The sequence below is a fragment of the Ciconia boyciana genome, chromosome 1, assembly GCF_034638445.1.
Source record: "Ciconia boyciana chromosome 1, ASM3463844v1, whole genome shotgun sequence".
NCBI classification, from domain to species: Eukaryota; Metazoa; Chordata; class Aves; order Ciconiiformes; family Ciconiidae; genus Ciconia; species Ciconia boyciana.
In genome coordinates, this window is record NC_132934.1 from 59279013 (window position 1) to 59298400 (window position 19388).

The following is a 19388-nucleotide window of genomic DNA, read 5'->3' on the forward strand; positions in this document are numbered from 1 at the left end:
AGAACATTTGACTATGAATGTGAAGTGGAAAGTATTCACTTGGAATATTGCAGAGGTGGGAAGAACACAGCCAGGGCAGGTGCTAAAGGACTAATCTGGAACAAAAAATTGAGCCTGAGCCTTTCTCTTACTTGCTGGTTTTGCTGCTGAGGGTGTATCTATCCTGGTGACTTTTTCCTTTGTTCCACACCCCTACCCCCTTCTCCCCAATAATTCTTGGAGGTAGTTTCATTCCTAATATGGAATGGAAACAGATGTTGAGACCTCAATGTCATCTCTTGAAGCACAATTCTTTCTTTCTAATCAACCCCAGAGAGCGTGAATTGATTGAAAGCGTTTGGTGGGACGCCTTCGTGCCAGTAACATTTAACTATTTTTTTTTTTGAAAGGAGGAATAATTTAGATTTCGGGAGCAGAAAATCAGTGATTTTTTTAAAATCTGAAAGATATGTTTCAGGCTGGTAAGTAGATGTGGCTTTGGGCCTTATTAATGTTGTGTAACTCTAAAGCTTTGGCTATATCCAACAGGAAGCCTCTTTGCAGGTTGCCTAGGGGCTTCTTAATTAAGCATGTACGCATTCAGCACCAAGAGCCTGCGTTTGTACGTTGGGATAGAGCAAAAGTTGACCATTACTGGAAATAATGACAGCATGGGGATGAGTGAGTGCTTCCTGTGTATAAGAGTAAGATAGGACTATAATTTTCTTTCATCCTTTCCTACAAAACAGGGGCTTGAACTTCTTCTCCGTGAAATTCTTAAATGCATTAAAAAAAAAAAAAAAAGGCCAGCTGTTTTATTTTACAGAACAGTTTTTGGTGGCCTGGAATGATGGAGTGTCTATTGGAAGATAACTTGCTCTTCCCTTGCTTTACATATCTAGGAGGAGGAAGGGCAAGATTAGATAATCTAGTGCAAGCTTGCACCAGGAAGTTGAAGAAAACATGCCTTTAAATGGTTAGCTAGGTGCAAGTTTGAGTGCAGGCTTTTATTTATTCATTTATTTTTTTATTTCTGGTGGAAGATGAGCTTATTTAGGCTTAAGTTAACCCAATGCAAAAAGTGTTTCCTAGAATTATTACATCTGATTTTAAATTAAAAAAAAAAAGAATGCATACATGTAAACCTTCCTCTGTTTTAACAAAATTAGCATAAAACGCCACCAAACTTTTGCAAAACAACCTATAGGTAGAGCACTGCTTTTGGGAGGATTCAGGGGGAATTGCTCTTGTGCCCGTGGTAGCAGAGTCAAAATCTAGCATTCTTTTCTGTTACCCCAATATGTCATAGATCAAATGAAGATCAAGGTCCAGACGTGCAGATGTAATACAAACCCCCTTATTACTGTGATCCCCTTTAAGGTGCGTTTATGATCAACCCACATCAAGAAAAAGAGTGTTGATTTTATCAGTCTGGGTCGTCAGACAGACAGACATGCTGGTCTTGCTCTCTGGAGTAAGAGAAATGCCTTTGTAGTGTGGACTGTGGGTGTCAGGTTAGGATCACGTACCTGTCTGAATCCAGGAACAGGTTTGTACGAAGATGAAGAATACAAGATGGTTATATCCTTTGTATATCCTTTTCACCTCCAAACTTCCTTTCTGTAGGCGTTTTACCCATTCTTCCCATTCAGAAACTAATCCATAATGAAATAGCCATGACAGAGAAAGTGTTACTACTGTGTTTTAGGGTAAAGAGTTTGTATGATGTTCATGGGCACCTGCAGGGATCACGTGGCCAAGTCAGTGTTTTGGCACGACTGGGGAGTTGGAAGCCATTGCTTCATCATCCTATACATCAGTTTGGCTTGTGTTTGAGTATCTTCATGACCCTAAAGAGTAAAAGCACAATTTTTAAAATCAAGGCTTAGCTTCCACGTGCTATGAGAGTTACCAGTGTAGGTTGGGGTTTATCTCTGGTGTAATGCCCGAGCCCGTGGTTTTCTGGAAGGGATAATGCTCAAGTTTCTGGTAGGTCTAGGAACATCCCTCACGCTGCTTTGTATCCATTCCATTTGCGAAGAAATTGCTTGCTGATATATTTGTTATCAGCGGGCAAATTGTGGGATTGCCTGGGGAGAGGGTTAATGCGTGCCGGAGACTGGCTCCCCGGCAGCCTGAGCTCATCCAAGTGCTGGTGCCCGTGGCCCTTCCCTCCCCAGCTTCTCCACCCCCTCTCCTTTCTGGCTCCGGTTCTCCTCCAACTTCTTGCCAAGCCATTTCAGCACTCTTAACTGGGAACAAAACTAACCTGACAATAAAAAGCGAGTCTTTTTTTTTTTTGTCTTTTTTTTTGGTCTTCCCCCCCCGCCCCGGGATATGTGCTGAAACGGCTTAGCGGAGGGTGGATGGAATGCTGTGGCTGGCAGGGGAGAGAGGGCAGGAGTGCACAGCTGGAAGTGGGACAGCGGCAGGTCCAGCCAGAGCCCCTCTGGAGCACGAGTTCCACCGGGGCTCCTGGGAGAGGAGGCTGTGTCGGAAGGGGCTGGGAAGGGGAGCCTGCTACAGCAACCTTAATTTGTGTTCAACTGTGAGAAGGGGGGGAAAAACCCCCTGGCCATTTTCTTTATTATTATTATTATTCTCTTGCTCCTGCGGCAGCAGGGTTGTGTGGTTGGCCCTTCCTCTCTTGTCTGCGTACAGCTGAGGAGCAGTGCTTGGCCTCTTCTGCGGGAGCCGTGTGTCACGTTTGCCTCCCTGACAGGAGGCTGTGACCTGGGTTGGAGGGGGGATGGCGCGGTCCCCGCGTCCCCCTCGCTCACAAGGATCCCTTTCATGCAGACAGCTGAGGGAGGGCAGCGGCTCCAGGTTGAACGGTCACGCCAGGCTCTTCAGATCCAAGCTACAAACATTTTTGCTGTTTACGAAAGGGATTAGGTTAGTGCAGAGAGCAAACAGTCGTAGCCTGGAACACACTGGTCTTCACAAACAGGTTAATTGCCTTCTGTTAGCTCCAAGTCAGTTGCTTCAAGGTTTCATAAAACGAGTTCAGCAAAGGCATACCTATTAGAAGCCCCATGCTGCCAATAGGCATATGCTCACATCTATCCCAGTGATTTAGGGGCTACCAGAGTTGAAAGGCATGCTTAAGAGATTATGTGATGTTTACATGCTGTAGCATTTCTCTGCACCTTTCTCTGATGCTTATGACTCGAAGTAAGGTTATGGACAGCACAGACCGTTTACCTCGTGGCAGTGTGCATGGAAACATCTATACAGAAATTGTACCGGTTTAGCTTTACTAGGATTATAATTTTTATTTGGCTGGTTATGCTTTAATATCTATGCATATTATGGCATACCAATACAAAAGGGATATGGAGCTACACTCCTATAAGGCTTCTTTCATATCCCTATAATTACACCCGTTTCTCTAATGAGCAAAACAAAACCAGCCCTTCACAAAATAGACTGATCTTTGACAGTTTTATGGAAGTAGGAGGCCTTTGTGTGTGTTTCTGGTGTTCGCTCTTGGCACTCCAGTGTCGTGATCTTGGATCACCACCTGCTGTCTGCTGAAAGAATTTATCCTAAGTCGCATTTGTTGAACCACGTTGCTCCTTGTTGAGACGTCGTCCCCAGCTCCCACCCTTCTGCAAGGTACCGCTATGTGCAGTTACTTACCATTCCTCCACTTAGCTTGGAGCTACAAAGTTTGTTAATTAAGTTAAAGCTGCATAAACTCTTAGAAATGTGTCTCCATTAGGGATTTTTCACTGGCTTAGCTAATTTGTTTTTTAAACAAAATGGGGGATGGGTTTGCACTGAGCTGTGTAGGCAAAACCCTGACCTTAAGGAAGGAAGTTGGCACCTGCAAGGACATGGCTGGACCTTTGTAGGGCTGCGAATGGGGGCCCGAAAGGGGAGCGCAGACGGGTATCCCGTGCCCTGAGGGCTTGGGTGCTGATGAATCAGATGTCAACGTTTTTCAAGAGCGGAGCTGCTTTGAATTCCTACCTGATGTAGATGAGTGATTTCTGTAGGAGCAGAGCAATAGAATTAATAGAAAACATAGGAATTGCTGGTTTTCTTTGAACTATAGGTTTCTGTATATTGTACTGAAGTTTTTTCCTTTTTTTTAAGGAGCGTGTGTTAATTACACTGAGTTCCAGTTGCACTGAACAGCCTTTCCCAGTTTGGTGAGCATGGGATGACAGCTAGCATGAGTCGGTGCATGGCAGCACAAACTCATGGAGGGAATTGGTTAACCTGGAACTGCTGAAACCACTCCTGCAACCAATGTCCCTCAAGCTCCCCTCCTGGAGACTGCCAGCCACCCTGCGTTGTGGCTGAGAGAAGTGTCTGTCTGCTTCTGAACGTTAGTTTAAGATTTATTTCATACCGATTTATTTCTTGCCGAAGATGGCAAGAGTTTTTGTGGGGAGCTGCAGCCGGGCTTTCTTTGTCCTGTGATGGCATCCTTCTCTGTGTTTGGGGATGGTGACTACTCTTGGACATATCCATCTCTGTCTGTTGTTGCACTTGAGTCAATGTCTAAGAGAATTTCATGAGCTAAAACAGGCAGGACTGGCAATGCAGTGAGGTATGTTGTCAAGATTGGATAGGCAGAATACCTTCAGTTGAGTCTCTCCTCCTATGTACATACCTTTACCAGGAAGTTTGGGGGTTTCTCCATATTCTTTGTACCTCCTGAGAAGTGGGAAAAGCAGTGCCTCTGACTGCACGATTTTCCCTGTTGGGTTAGAAGTAGGGAAAGGAGTTCAGGTTCTGTGTTTGAAGATTTTTTTTTTTTTTTTTTTTCCTGTGTTAGTAATTGAACATATAAAGTGTTGTGTAAATGTTGAAATTTGGTAGAATAACAGAAGAGGTAGAATCTCCTCTGGGTTTGCGGATATCAGTATGCCGTGAAACCCGCAGAGATCTCATCGGGAGTCCTTTTCTGTAGACACTAGTGGAAACAGAAGAGAAGTAATTCTGAAGCATCAAAGGAAATTAAAATTACAAAAAAAAATTCAGACGGGAAACGTGTACATAATCATATCACGAGAAAAAGAATTTGAGATACAGGTACTCCGTGGGATGATGAAACCTGGACAAGCATAATAGTGAAAGATCTACAGATAACCTGAGACATTAAATTAAGGATACATTTGTAATAAAAGATAGGATTTTTGCATGTTAGTGTGATTGGGGGGGGGGGTTGGAGGAGGGAAGGGGGAAGTGTCAGTGGTATTAAAAACATTTCATTCTGCACCAGAAAGTTCTTATTTGAAAATCTTAGGAAGGTCAGAGAGAAATAATAAATAAAGTTACCAGGATATTTTGGCTTGCGAGGTGTGATTAAGCTCAAAATAAATATGTATTATCAAAACACCACAAGCAACAGAAGAGAGAGTGAGCATTTTTCGTCCTTCAAACATTTGTAGATAATTGAAGAAGGGAGAGAAAATATTTAAAAGGTTGAAATGTGTTTAAACTGGAAGGAACAGTATTAACTGAGGGGTAAAAACATTGAAAATAAGATTATATAAGGTTTATGGGCTGGCATTTTAAGTAGTCTAAGAGTGAGATTAAACAAAACGCTGGAGTATGTCCTTTAGGGAGCAGCCCTGCACCGTTGAGAGGACAGCAGAATAGGTTTTGTTTGTGGCTAATTAGCATTCTCTTCCCCCTATCCAGGGTACTGCCGGCTTGTACGTCTATGTTGTTCTAAGAAAATTGGAAATAGTTTCTGTTACTGCATCTTTCATGGGGTTACCCTACCAATTTTTGAAATTAAAAAAAAAACAAAACCAAAAACACACAGAAAGTTTCATATTTAGCTCCTATTTTAAACACAAGAAATAGGCAGACAGCGTGGGCTGTATGGAAGCACACAGACAATTGGATATAATGAAATACTGTAAGCAAAAGAGCTTGGAAAGGAGGCAATATGTGGATGGAGTGGAGCTGTTGCGACAGGGGATACGCTGAGTGGGTGAGCGATGGGGTTGCTGATCCCTGGTTTGCAATGGGATAGCCATTGTTCAGCCTCTCCTCCCTCCCATTTGTAAAACTTGCCCTGCATATCTTGGTGATGGTTTAGGTTGAATCAGAAGCTCCCTGCTTTGAAGCTGAGAATGGCAAAGCGAGTAAGCAGAAGTGGAGGGCTGGTGGAGCTGCCGCCCTTTTTGGTGGGGGGGAGGAACCCCTGTCCTGCTTTCAGAAAATGTGCTCGGTGTGTGAAAAACCTCCGCAGAGCTGCTAGCACGCGACACAGGGCTGCAATGGCTCGGGGGAGTGCGTGCAAGGAACTGAGCACTGGTTGTGGCTGGCATGCTTGCCTGAATTTTTCTATCTCAGATAAGGCTGCGGAGTTTTGTGTTTCTGCAGGCAGCCAGGCTTTGCAGCAGCTGGACTTTAGTTAATGAAACCGTCCGTTGTTCGACACGGGCCAAGGCTGCAGCTCAGCTCCGCTAAGTGGTATTGAATGCCCTTCCCTCTCCTTCTCCCCAGCTGCGGGAGCGTGTGGCCACGTGGCCCCCAGGGGAGGCAGACCAGATAGACTAATGTCAGAGCAGATTTGGGATTCAGCCAGTGTCTGAATGACCCGGTGCTGGCTGGAGGTGCACTGCATTTATCATTGTTTCCTTCGCCCGGAAGGGAAAGCTGCAGGTAGGCTGATAAAGGGACTGAAAGGTTTGTCCGGCTTCACTGGAGGTCCGTCAGCCCCTGCATGCTCTCTGCTGAAAGGCTGCTTGGTAATTCCCACTCTGCCTTTCCTATCTACAGGATAAGGTCTGCTTCTCTTTTACTCCATTGATTTAAGCATGCTGGTGTCAGAATAGGCTCGAGCACCTTTGGGCTTTGTGGGGGAGGACCTAGGGCTGGAACAGCAGCCAAAATTTAAAATCAGGATTAGTCTGTTGACACGCACATAAATCAAACAGCCCTCCTATCATAAATCTTTTCCGTGGATTTTTTCTGCTGCAGCGGTGGAAGCAGTAAGAGTGGTGCAGCAGCCTGAGCTTCCCAGGGTTGGGTTTCAATGTCAAGGCTGTTCTCCTTCATCCCAGGTGGCTGAATGCAGCTCCGTGCTCCCCCCTCGGTGAGATCCCTGCAGTGGCTGCAGGGCTGCATGCTTTCGTGTTTGCTTTGGGTGGTTTTCAGGCATGGTGGGGTAGGTTTTTTACTGTCTTTTGGGGATATTTTTTGCATGGTCAGCTGTCTGTTTCTGAGTCATCTGGTTGGTGACAACTACATCTAAGGCAGTGCTAAAAGCTGCCAAAAAGTCCAGTGTCCTAGCGTAGAGGTCTCTGTGGGATACCCTAAGCTGAGAGAGGAGTGGGTAATTAATGCCTTGTGTGATGGTAGTGATGCTCAGGACTGGGGGAGAGAGTGAGCGTGCTCCAGGCTTGTATTCTCAACTCAGGTCCCACAGCTCTTCAGTGCCTTCTGCACAGTCAGCACAAAGCAAATGGTATATTCCAGCGACTGGTACCTGAGCACCCGTGCTCTGTACTCAGTGCTGCCAGAGCAAAGGAGGGAGGGGGCTGCTGCAGAGATCAGTCTTAAAATGAGTACTTATTTTCTCTCACTGTAACACAACAGGGAAGAACGTGCTCTGAACCACACGATATGCTTGCTTGTGAGCAGAGCCATGAGGGTCAGTCTGGAGGAGATGGACCCAGATATGGTACTTCTAGGCGTATTAAAGAACCCTGTTCTTCTGTCTCGGTTTCCTTCTCTGTTCCAATGTTTCAGTGCCTCTCTTCCCCCTTCCAAAATAATGCCTTACTGTGCGTAAAGCCTTGTGTGAGATTACAGGGGTATGCAATTTGCAAGCCCCATAATTTGTTCTTCATGTGCCACCCGCGAACGGGAAAGTTGCCCAAAAAAAGATTAAGAAAACAGTGTCATGGCTTGGAGGAGTGAGGCATGCTCTTATTGATAAAGAAGATAATAGAAGACTGTGCGATATTATGGTGGTGGTGGGTGGGATAGTCACATGAATATGTGTGTGTGTGTATATCATTTCTCAGGCTGATGTTTTGATCCACCTTCTGTACTATAAAGATGTTTTCTCCTTTTCCTTTTCTTCAGGGTAACCAGGAGCCAGCAGCAACTCCTGATGCAATGGTGCAGCCATTCACCACAATCCCATTTCCGCCACCCCCACAGAACGGGATTCCCACAGAGTATGGGGTGCCACACACTCAGGACTATGCAGGCCAGACCAGCGAGCACAATCTGACGCTCTACGGAAGCACGCAGCCGCATGGAGAGCAGAGCACGAACACGGCCAGCACGCAGAACGGATCTCTTGCAGTAAGTGCAGAAGGGTGCAGAGCCAGGAGAGCAGCGCAGTGCTTTGGGAAAAAGCAGCCGTTGATTAGATTGCTGGCTGTTTCTTAAGTATGCAGCAAATCAGCAGTAGACTTGAAAAGGAGAGAATTATAAACAAAACATAGCTCTGACCTTCATTACTAGGCTCCTGTCTTTCCCCTTGTGCATGTTCCCCTCGTAAACAGGTGTCTGCAAAGAGCTGTAGTACTTGAGATCATCGTGTTTTTACCATGGTGGCGTTGTCTGAAGACAGTCCTTTACGAAAGTGTTAATTACCTTGTGTTAATTGGCGAACGGTTCAAATGAATGTGAGGGAGGCAAATTCTGGAAGGTTGACGGTACAAAGGATTAGGGTGAGCACATGCATTGTAGGTGTAATCCCAATGTGGTTTTGTTTTCAGGAAGCTATCAGAGTAGAAAAATACTTTTCTTTGACTTTCTGAAGATGGCAGGGAGCTTCAGGGGGCAAATATAGGAGAGGACCTCTCGGCTACTGGGCATCCATATACCAAACAAAGATTTTCACCTTCTTGTATTGTTTTGCTTTCTTCTTCCCATGGCCTGGAACTGGCACTGGGCAACATGCTGGCAGATTATCCCAGGAAAAGCTTTATCCACCTCTTAAGCCACTTGTTAAGACTTAACTTCCTAATAAAGAGCTGTATGGTGAGAGCCTTCGGTGCTCAGGGGCGGATTTAATCTGTTAATGCTTTCAGTTTTACTTGTAGTTGGGTGTTTGGCTCATAGAGATTATTTTTCCCCCTGTAAGTACTGAGTGAATTCATTGCCAACGATTGGAAGAACTGATAGTGCCAGCTCGAGTGTGCATGATTCCCGGTGTCTGCCTCTGCTCCTTCTGCACTGGGCAGTGGCTGTACGGTTGACACTGCTGGTTATGACTTTGATAAGATATCTTTGAGTTCATCCTGGGAACGCCGCAACATCAGCATCTTGAAGAAGAAAAAGAGTACAAATCCTGGAAAGCGCATTGGTAGTATGTAAAAGGAACTTCAGGTGCCTTACTCAGCAAACACAAATGTAGATGAGAAGAGATCAGGCTGGAAATAAAACTTAGAGGTGGTGCAGTGTGCAGAAATGCAAGTCATCATTTTAGTACCAGATTGTCCGACGTTGTTCCAACCTGTAAGATCTGGTCTGCCCATCTCCAGCAAACAGCTATCTCGAGCACTGCCAGTTGGATGGCAAAGCTAGAAACAGGGAATAAAACACGGCAGTGGCTTTCCCCATGTATTTTTGCTGTTCCCATCCTTGCCCAGAGCTTAAGAGCGTTTCTTTTTAATGGAAATGATGCAAGCCTTGACCTTGGATGTAAGCTCTTGCCAACCCTCCTGCTCCTCTTCCATATTAGGAGCCATCTCTGTGGCGCTGCAGAGCTGAGCTCTGTGTTTCATCAACTAATGCTGGCTCCGAGGAGCCCACAGCGCACGGGGAGGCTGGCTAGCCTGCGAGGAGGGACTGGGAGCCCATCTGTGCAGGAGGGAGCGTTGCTGGGAGACTGCTGGGAGGCAGCGGTGTTGCCAGGAGGCTGCGGAGGGAGCCTGACTGGCAGGGGTTATCCGAGAAACAGGCTGTAAAACACGTAACACTTGTACTGGCTGTTGGAAACAGGTGGGCACGTCTGGTCTGACCATTTGACGTGGTTAAAGATGTGCGAGCTGAGCATGCAGAGTCGGGGTTGCAGACCGTAGCTAGCTGGGAAAGGGTAAGGGCACAGATGAGCATGTTGCTGCTGCTGCTATGGCTGGGACTGATCAAACCCAGAGGATCCCAAATGGTGGCACATGAAGAAATCCAGGGGAAGGAGGAAGGTGCCTCAGCCAAGGGCTTTTCACATGCCAGACTTCACATGCACAGGGTCCTGAATCTCCTGAGTCCCTTTTTCTGTCTAGGACTCCTGTATGAAGTTATTTTGGCTCTGTGGGTTGCCTTGGGATGTAATTGCTTGTAACTTTTCTCCTCGGTACACTGATTAATGATGTAGGAACTAGGGGAAGGAAGAGGCTCAGTAGTTACTCAAGCTAAAGCATGCTATTAAAATACAGCAGAACAGGTTGGTTATTTCACCTTGAACATCTACAGTTAACATCAAGCATCTTGTCCATCACATACATGGGTTATTACTTGTTTGACATACATGTTCAGTCCACGTGGACTAGACTGCTACACTTTAAGGCATCTTTTCCTTTCACCATTTTGTTGTCTTGCTCAAACAACACTGCTGACTTTAATAGAGCAAAAAGTTGTCACGGGTGATGTATGATCCTTCCCTCCCATTATTGTGACTGACAAGCGCAGCTGCTGTCATGTGCGTGAAGGCGATACCCCAGACCAAACAGCCGGTGGATTTTTTAGCTGCTGACTTGAAGCCTGTGCTCCCATGGTATGATTAGGAAATTCCTTCAGCCAGACAGATAAGGTCTCTCCTTGCTTTTAAGAACAAGGCCTGTGCTTGGTCCAGTTGGCAAGACAGTGACATACCGAAAGGTGTGTTCAGATGGTGGGGCTTTCCTGCTTTTCAGGATGGTAGCCTTTAGGATAATTGCAAAAGTAACAGAGAATATGGGGTGGCTTAAAGGTCCCTCACGGAAAGGGGAGTTTCATCTGGTTGGTAAGATGTTATGCAGCAATGTGATGGGGTCTACAGCTGGGTCCCTAACACACTGGGTGGGAGCACCTTTTCATAGAAACTTGGCAGATTCTGGGGGGCAAGTCAGATTGAATGATTTGAGATTAGCAGTGGTGTCTGAGTTAAGAGACAGTGGTCTGGAAGCCTGAGGTCAAACATCAGCAGTGAACTTAAGTAAAATAAACTTGGAGAGTCAAAGTCCATGCCTTCCTACGCAGTCTAAAAGCCCTGAGCAAAGGGGAATGACTGGTTGGGTCATCAGCTAAGGATGAGCTTGGTTCTGGAGGTCTGAGTGTAGTGGAAAGCATTCAAAGCTCTCAGAGCAGGGGCATGGAAAAGAAATTGGCGCAATAGGTGGTGTAATACAAACAGCTTAATATTTTGGAATCTTTTTTTATTTTAGGATCAAGCCTCATCTGTGGGGCTTTGTTTCTTGCCTGGCATGTGGGTCTCACGGTCTTCATCTCCAAGCATCTGTCCTTTCTCTTGATAGTGTCCCAAAGCACAGCTGAAAGACCTGGATTAAAAATAGACTGAGGTACCGGACCATATTTGGCCTACTTGGTCTGCCTGTTGCAGCCTGTCTCTTAAACCGTTGATGCTCTGCATTTCACTTCTTATGGTGCTGGGTCACCTGGTTTCTTCCCCCTTCCCACTTCTTGGTTTACAATAGTGTGCTTATCCCTAATGGAGACACCCAGTGCAGATAGCTGCAAGTGGAGATGCTAATTAGGCTGCAGTACCTCTGGCAGCGGAGCTGATCTAAAGATTCACTGCTGTCAGAAAGGAGAGATCTGGCTCCAAGCGCAAACTCCCACTCCTGTTTACTGGCTCTGGCATTCCTTACGTGAGCCACTTTAATTCACTGACCTGGCAGAAAGCTGTCCAATTCTTTTGCTGGGTTAATGAATTAGAGCAGCTCTTGGAGGGATCCAGCAAATGCTGTTGTTGCAAGGTAAGCGTATGGAGTGCATGGCCAGAAGCCGAGAGCAATTGTCAGCTCTCTGCATCTCCTGGTAGTCTACCCGTGGAGGGAAGATTAATCATCCGCTGAACTAAAAAAGCTCGCTTGATAGTAAATGCAGTGCACTTAATACTGTGAGCTGATTATTCAACTCGTTTCTCTTGTTAATGTCAGAGGGAAGAATTTGTGTGTCTGTATAAATTATGGAATGCAGCTGGAGGTATAGAAGTAGAGGAATAAGTTTATGTAAATTACTTTGCATGAAAATGGCAGGTGCTGTCGCTTTGGTGTTACGTTGTCAAGAACCAATATAAAGCATTATTTAATTACACAGCATCGTGTCTCTTGGCTTCTTGATGTGCCATACTGAAACGTATTTAACTCATCTGCTATACCATAAAGGGATATTGACTTCCTGATTTCTTAAAGGAGACACATCTGTGGTGGGGGACCCATATGTATCATGTTCAGAAGCAAGACAGGGAAACTGCTTGGTCATCTGGCTATGCCCCACACATCTAGCAAGGGTTTGGAAAGAAAGGAGCCAACGGCACCAAGTGTTCCTCAGCTGACTTTTGTAACACATGGATGATGTTATAATGATGACTTCCCTTGGGTATTTCTTGCCTAGTCTGAGATTGCAGAATTTTCCTCTGTAATTATTTTTTCATCACTTTAGTAATTAAAGCAATTGCTCATGTGAGGTATTTCAGGTGAAGAATATGTTTAATGAATATCCTCACTTATCTTTTGATAGTGCTGAGCAGGTAGACACAAGGAAGAATGAGCTTCAAATAAGCAGCTAGTTGCTGATTGTTTGGCCACCTCAGCTTGGAAATTGCTGTCTTGAGGTAGCAAACTGACATTTAACATCAGGAATTTGCTTTGAGTATGAGGCAGATTATTTTATTATTTTGAGTATGAGGCAGATTATTGTCAGCACTTGTAGACTTGTGTCTAGTGAGACAGATTTAAAAATGATTTCGAAAGAGAAATAGGAAATAAATCAGCAAATATCATTATGTTAGAATATACAGCTGTGGTACTTCTGCATATCTCTCAAAGGTTATAGCAGATCTAGAAGTAGTACAGGGAAGGATAATAGTGATGATGAAAGGGATGTAGCAGGTTCTTTATGAGAAGAAATGAAATCCTCACGAAGAGAGCTGACAGGAACGAAGGCATATGACAAGTACATAGAATATTGAATGGTATGGGAAATAAAATAGGGAACTTTCCCATTTTCACTTACTAGGATGCATGCAGGAAACAATTGGGTGCCATGTATGAAAAAACAGGTTTTTGTTTCTTGTTTTTTCCATATAAAGAAGAATTTAGCATTGGAACTCTTGTCCATAGGATGCTTCAGAAGTTGAGACATCAGCTGGCTCAGTTTGCTGGAGGCTGTGCTGGAGAAAAATGACTGAACGTTTTCCCTGTTCTTATGTTCTTCCACAGATGCCACAGATTTGGCTGCTGTCAGAAAGGAGATAGTGGGCTGGATGGATCTTAGTCTGTCACTGTGTGGCTGTTCTGCCACTGTCAATGCAGTGGTCCAGGGGTGACCACCAGCTCGGGAAGTCTTGCTGACTCCTTCATGTTGTCAGGCCATCCCTGTTCTGTGAGGAATGGGCTGGAACTGCTCACAAAGGGTTTGACATTATGACCAGCAGAGCAGGCCTTTCAGGGAGCTTCATTTCACCACTTCATTGAAAGAAAAAAAGGAAAAAAAAAAAAAAAGGCACCAAAGAATCCTACTTAAAAATACTGCTCAGAAAAACAAAGTAATTTTAAATGTCTAATTTTAAACGTCACTACATGGAGAAGGTTATCTGACACATCAGAGATGTCTTCATTGTGCAGGATAGATAGCAAAGCTTCTTATGTGCTTTCCTATGTTAGGTTTGTGTTCTGACTTCAGGTGGAGTATATCTTTATTTAATGAGGAAAGTGAACAAAATTACTTAAGCTTCAGTATGTCTGAAAACAGGTAACTAACAATCAGAAACAATATGCCCTGAATTAATCTGACTATATTGAAAATAGTTAAAAGCCTAGCAGAAGTTATTTGGTATGTTCTTAGCAATTTTTTTAATCCATTTTTTGGCATACAAAGTACTTGGGCATGTTGTTAATTGTGCCTGTAGTGTAGCCCAATTTTTTTTTTTTAATGTAACACTGCTGGCATCTCTGAAAAATCAAGTACGTCAATATAATTCTAAAATTATATTTACTGCTGTTGAAAGGTGATTATTAGCCCTACGGTCTTCCGTCTGCTAAACAAGTGTCGTTTAAGCAGCAGGAGTTCCCATGCCCTTTGCTCTTGGATGTGTAGGACCTCAGTCCTACTCTGGTAGAGTGTGGTGGGGCAGGAGAGGGGTTCTGTATCTAGTGCCTAATTCTTCACTCATTTTTCCACCAAACCTGCTCAGTGAATATCTGTTCATTGGTGGGTGACTGGTTGTTTTGACGTGGGTTCTTCACTAGAAGTTGCAGAGATCTTCCCACATTGTCTGCACTCTCCTTTGCGGTGGGAAGGTTGCCTTCTGCCAGTCATAGCTTTCAGTCCTTGGATCCGAGACTGGTCTAGAAGCAGTGGAGTGAGCACAGTCTGTCTCACAGATTTTGTAAGCCACCCAAGTCCCCTTTTAAATATAGTTATTAGTTACAGTTTGTATTTTGTAAATATTTTCTTTGCAGTGATTTATAGCTCTTAACCTCCTCATTATGATTCACAACATTTTGGACCGCCTGCTTCTTGGGGGAGAGGACGGGGGGGTTGTTTTTCGCTTTTCTATAACTTGGACCTGAAGCAGTTCCAATTCTAGAAGCAAGTGGGAGATGGAAACAGAACGTGCTGGGTATTAATAGTCTCTGTGCTGGCCTGTCACATTGGTGTTTGTCTGGTTCGTTGGGGAGGTAGCCCTCTGTCTGGCCATGCAGATGGAGATCTACTCGGAGCTCAGGTGGCACTGGAGCCCCTGTCTCCCTCCCATGGAGGAGAAATCCTCAGCAATTGCTTGTTCACCAGCTGCTTTAGGACAGAGGAGTCTAGTCGAGAGGTGGGAAGATGGTTGTAGAGCTGCGCCCAAACCTTTCAGAACACCCTCATGTTGCCAGGTGTCCTTCTCCCTTTTACATGCTTATGTCCGCATGTATACATCCATGCTTCTCTTTGCAGCTGCCTCTTCTTGCTTAGGGTTTCCTAATGCCGGCAGGTGTAAGGGAGGAGCTGGCACGGGGGCATAGGCAGCAAAGTGAAGCACATCTTGCACGTGTCCTGAGCTCTGATGCATTTCTCTGTGACCTTGAGCAGAGCTCAAAGCTTGCGTGTGCAGGCGTGAATGACATTATCACCTGCATAAGCATATGTTACTCAGACTATGCTGAGGAGGTAAGGTGGATCCAGTACTGTTTCTAAATGCAGGATCTTTGCCGCAGCATGTCTCTGTGTTGTCTGATGACAGGCATTGAGACCTAGGGAACATGTTTTAGCTCCCTTCAGAGCTGAATCGCTGTCTGTAGCGAAGGGAGAGGGCCAGTTCTTTGCTGTGGAGTGTTGATGTGAGGCCAGAAGGAAGGAGCTGAAACTCGGTGTGGGGAAGGAGTCAGGGTGGGGAGTGGGCATTCGGTGAAATGTGGGCTTTTATCATCTGGCTTGGTCAGGGTAGTGCTGTTGCCAGTCTCCATTATTTGCTGCCTGAGAACAGGCTCCAGGCCCTTCCTTTCATCTCCTTCCTAATGAATTAAGGCAAGGAATAACTATAAAAAGGAAAAAAAAAAAAAAAAGGCAAGATCTGAGGAGACTGTTTCTTTCATTTATGTTGTGGCTGAATGCGTGGCAGTAGACAAATATATTGAGCTAATGTTATAGTGGCTGAAAGTTCAAATCTTACCTTAGGGCCATGGACGATAGAAATGAGGGAGCTACAGCATCCAGAGAGAGAAGGTATTTAATGTTAAACTACTGCTGAAAAATCAGGATATGTGAAAGCCTGAAAAGCATTTGGGGACTCTTAGTGTAGTCAAAAAGGTAAGAGTGGACCAAGATCCCCTGTTCCTTGTATTGTTTCTCCTCTTTGAAGCCTTTGTCTTGCTGTGCACATCTCATGTGTTGCAAAATGACTCCTGTGTGGCAGCAGCACTCTGCCATATGCAGGAACAGCTGTGAGTGTTTTTGAGCAGGCCACTGTACATGATACATTGCACCCTTGGTAAGAAAGGAGTTCTACCCTCTGCCTGTAAACAAATGGATGGGAGAGAGTGCAGATAAGCTCCCGGCTTCCTCCCCTGTGGAAGTGGCAGATCCAGTCCTGTGCAACCTATAGCTGAATTTAAAGACTAAAACATTTTTATTGTCACCGTTCAGAATCTGTGCCTTTCCTCATTCACACTGCAGAAGATGCACTAATGTGTTCGGGGATGCCGCTGTGTGCATGGATGTTTGCCCACTTGCCAATTCCACGCAAAGCCATAGAAAACATGGGATTTGGCAAATTGCACTAGCAGGGCTCCAAAATGGGTTGTAGAGATCCCTTTTAGCAGGAGTGTTGATGATTTTGGGGAGATATTTTGGAGCAGTCACTTGCAGGTGTTGTGTATGCTGGTGATGGATAGGCTACTCCTGTGTTTTGTCCTTCTTGGACAGGTTTGCCCTGAGGAGCAAAGGACTCTGATGAAGTCATAAAAATAAAACCACCAAATAGCATGGTGTGATTTAATTGCAAGCCAGCTGCATTGATTCTTCCCCTAGGGTGCACTCTCTGTATGTTTGCAGAGGCATTTTGTCATAGGGGTGAGGGTAGGAGAAGAGGGGGAACTTGGGGGTGAGGGAGGCAGCTTTTTAGATACAATCAAATGGAAGTTTCTGAGGTTGTTCTCAAAAATTTGATGTTTGGGGAATGGATGAGTCTTAGCCAAATAAAAATGCTTCACCCTGCTAGGCTTCTCCCGAGATTTGCACAGCTCTGGGAAGTAGAGGCAGTTGCAGGGCAGTATCTTGGTTCTTCCTGTCACAGCTTAATTTATATTAACCAGATCAAACATGTTTTTTTGCTGCCTGCGCAGCCCTACGAAAATAAAATGGAAAGCTGCCACTGCTTGGCTCAGTGCGACAAGACCCCAGTGCTTACTGTTTGCTTGCTCTTGTCACTGCTTTATAACCAATATGCAAGTTCAAGGTCATGTCTGTAAGAGAAATTTCTGGCCAGAAGAAGCTCTCTTAATGTTACCAGTTTAGTTTCCCTGTGGAGAGATGTTTCTTTCCAAATATTCATGAAGTGTTGTATATTGAGTGATGTGCAGAGCAGTCTAGCAAGTCCAGTCAGTGGTTGGGGAGTCACTGTGGGCAACTCCCCTGAGGTTTCTTTCCTCTTTGGTACACAAATTGTGTATTTAAAACAAGAAAAAAAAAAAAAGCCCCCAAAACAGCAAAAAAAACCCCCTACTCTTAAATCTTTATTTTTAAGGCCTGTGTGTGTTCTTGAAGGTGCCTAAAAAAGGCTGACTAGCAATTACACAGTCTTTGCCTTCCCGTAGAACTTCTTTTCACTTGATGGGTTAAGGAAGAAGTCAGGTTGGCATCTAAAGAAATGAAGTGACACTTAAAAGTGCATCACACAGGTGGTCAAAGCATGACTCCTAGGAGGCTGAGGCAAGCAGCAGGAGATAGAGTGGCTGGGTGCTCTTTGAATACCTTAGCCTGTCAATGCATGCTCTTGGAAAGGGACAGGGCAATAAAACTGACCAAACTGTAGTCTACTTCATTCTGTACCTCTGAGTTTTTGAGGTCATTTTTCTGACCAAAATGAGAAAAATACCATTTTCTCATCAAGCCATTTTGCAAAGGGACCTTGCCTTTATATTTGGTGCTGTGCTCAAATTTTACCACTTCTTAGTCTAAGCCCAACACAAGCAGCTGAGGTTCTCTTCCTTTCTTCTCCCCTGCCAGTCATCTCTGTGGGGACGTTAGGTCTCTCCTCTGGCACACTCGTCTCCCTTATTCCTCTGCCTTCTTGCTGTACTTTTTCTGTGCACAAGTACCCCTGGCCCACCCCTTGACCTGGCTTTGCTGTACCAGTCAGTGCTTGGGAATGCTGAAACAAATTCCCATGTTTTAGCTCTGGAATTGGTAGCAGAAAGTAGCACTCAGAGTTTTTATAAATCCTGCAGTGGTAATGACTGCTTCCTGTCCCTGGGCTGACTTTTAAATGTAGGAGAAAAGTTAATCAAAGACATCCATAAGCTGTTCATATATGGATTTTACCATTTCATTATAGATCTTATTTTGGGGTAATGTTTTTCTGAAAGGAGCTTGACCAAGCAGATGCTGTTTTGTTTTGCCTGGGGATGCATTTCTGGTATTGGCCCAGTGAAGAGCTGCCACTTCAGCTGTGGGATTTTGGTGATTGCATGAACATCCTGCCACATGAGATTAGAGTGGCGGTACTACCTCCCAGCTTCAGGATATGAAACATCCACCTCTTCTTTAGAGCTTTCATATGGTGGCAGCTGAAGTGAGGAAGAACAGGTGAAAAGAGAAGCAATTTAAGAAAACCAAAGGCAAATCTGCTAAGCTAAAAGGTGATATGAGGGGAGGGAGGCTGAGATCTCATTACTGTTTACTTATGGAAAGGGAGGGGAAGAACAACAGATCAATTGTTAAGCGTTACTGGCTTTATCACAATTGTCAAGTGCTAGATACTGCAATTGCAAGTGTAATACTAATAAAAAGAGATAGACAAAGCATGTGAAAGGAGTTTGTGTGGTTTCTATTCATGCACACACTTTTGCCTTTCTGATTTCAGCAGACAGAAGGAGGGGCACAGACAGACGGACAGCAATCACAGACACAGAGCAGTGAGAATACCGAGAGCAAATCCACTCCAAAACGACTTCATGTGTCTAACATTCCCTTCCGCTTTCGAGATCCTGACCTTCGGCAGATGTTTGGGGTAAGTTACCAGCACCTTTTAAGCATGCCAGATTCTCCTTCCCCACAGGTGGGACATGTGGTGCTGGTGTATTCATGTGAATGAAAAGCCCTTCCCCCTCAATTTAGTCAGCACACTGTAAAATATTTGCAGGACTAGGACAATTGGTAGTGTTTACCTCAGCTGGTAAATACACATGAAAACTATAACTGTGTTGTTCATATCAAGATGTTCAGTCTAACCTAACAATTGGTTTGGAAAAAAAACCAAAATGAATCTTCACCTTATTTCCCAGTAAAGGCTAGGATTAAACATTGACTTAATATGTCCCTTGCAAAGCACTGTTTTTCAGTTGCTTAGAAACTTGTTGAAATATTTATGTATTTCCTCATGATCCACTTCTGTGATGAAAAATTGCTGCAAGGAATTGGCCAACTAGCAATTGCACGTGGAAAAGCTAGTGCAAGTCAGATGGTATTTTACATTGTGTATGATATACGTTGTGTTTCTTTTGACCAAATAGTTTGTCTACCCTAATCTTTGTATGCTATTCATCATTCTC

At 44.6% G+C, this 19388-nt stretch overlaps 1 protein-coding gene across 15 annotated transcripts in view; it reads left to right on the forward strand.

The window, feature by feature from the left end:
• Positions 1-19388, forward strand: part of RBFOX2 (RNA binding fox-1 homolog 2) — a 174742-nt gene that overhangs the window by 104742 nt on the left and 50612 nt on the right. For 14 of the 15 annotated variants that reach the window (XR_012043778.1, XM_072870052.1, XM_072870060.1 and 11 more), the window contains 2 exons: positions 8041-8265; positions 18701-18847. Coding sequence is in view for 14 of the 15 variants with exons in the window: in XM_072870052.1 (XP_072726153.1) it covers positions 8041-8265; positions 18701-18847 (372 nt within the window). In the remaining variant the exon portion in view is untranslated. Of the gene's footprint in view, positions 1-7006; positions 7046-8040; positions 8266-18700; positions 18848-19388 lie in introns of those variants that run through there. The other variant, XM_072870104.1, reaches the window with a different exon arrangement.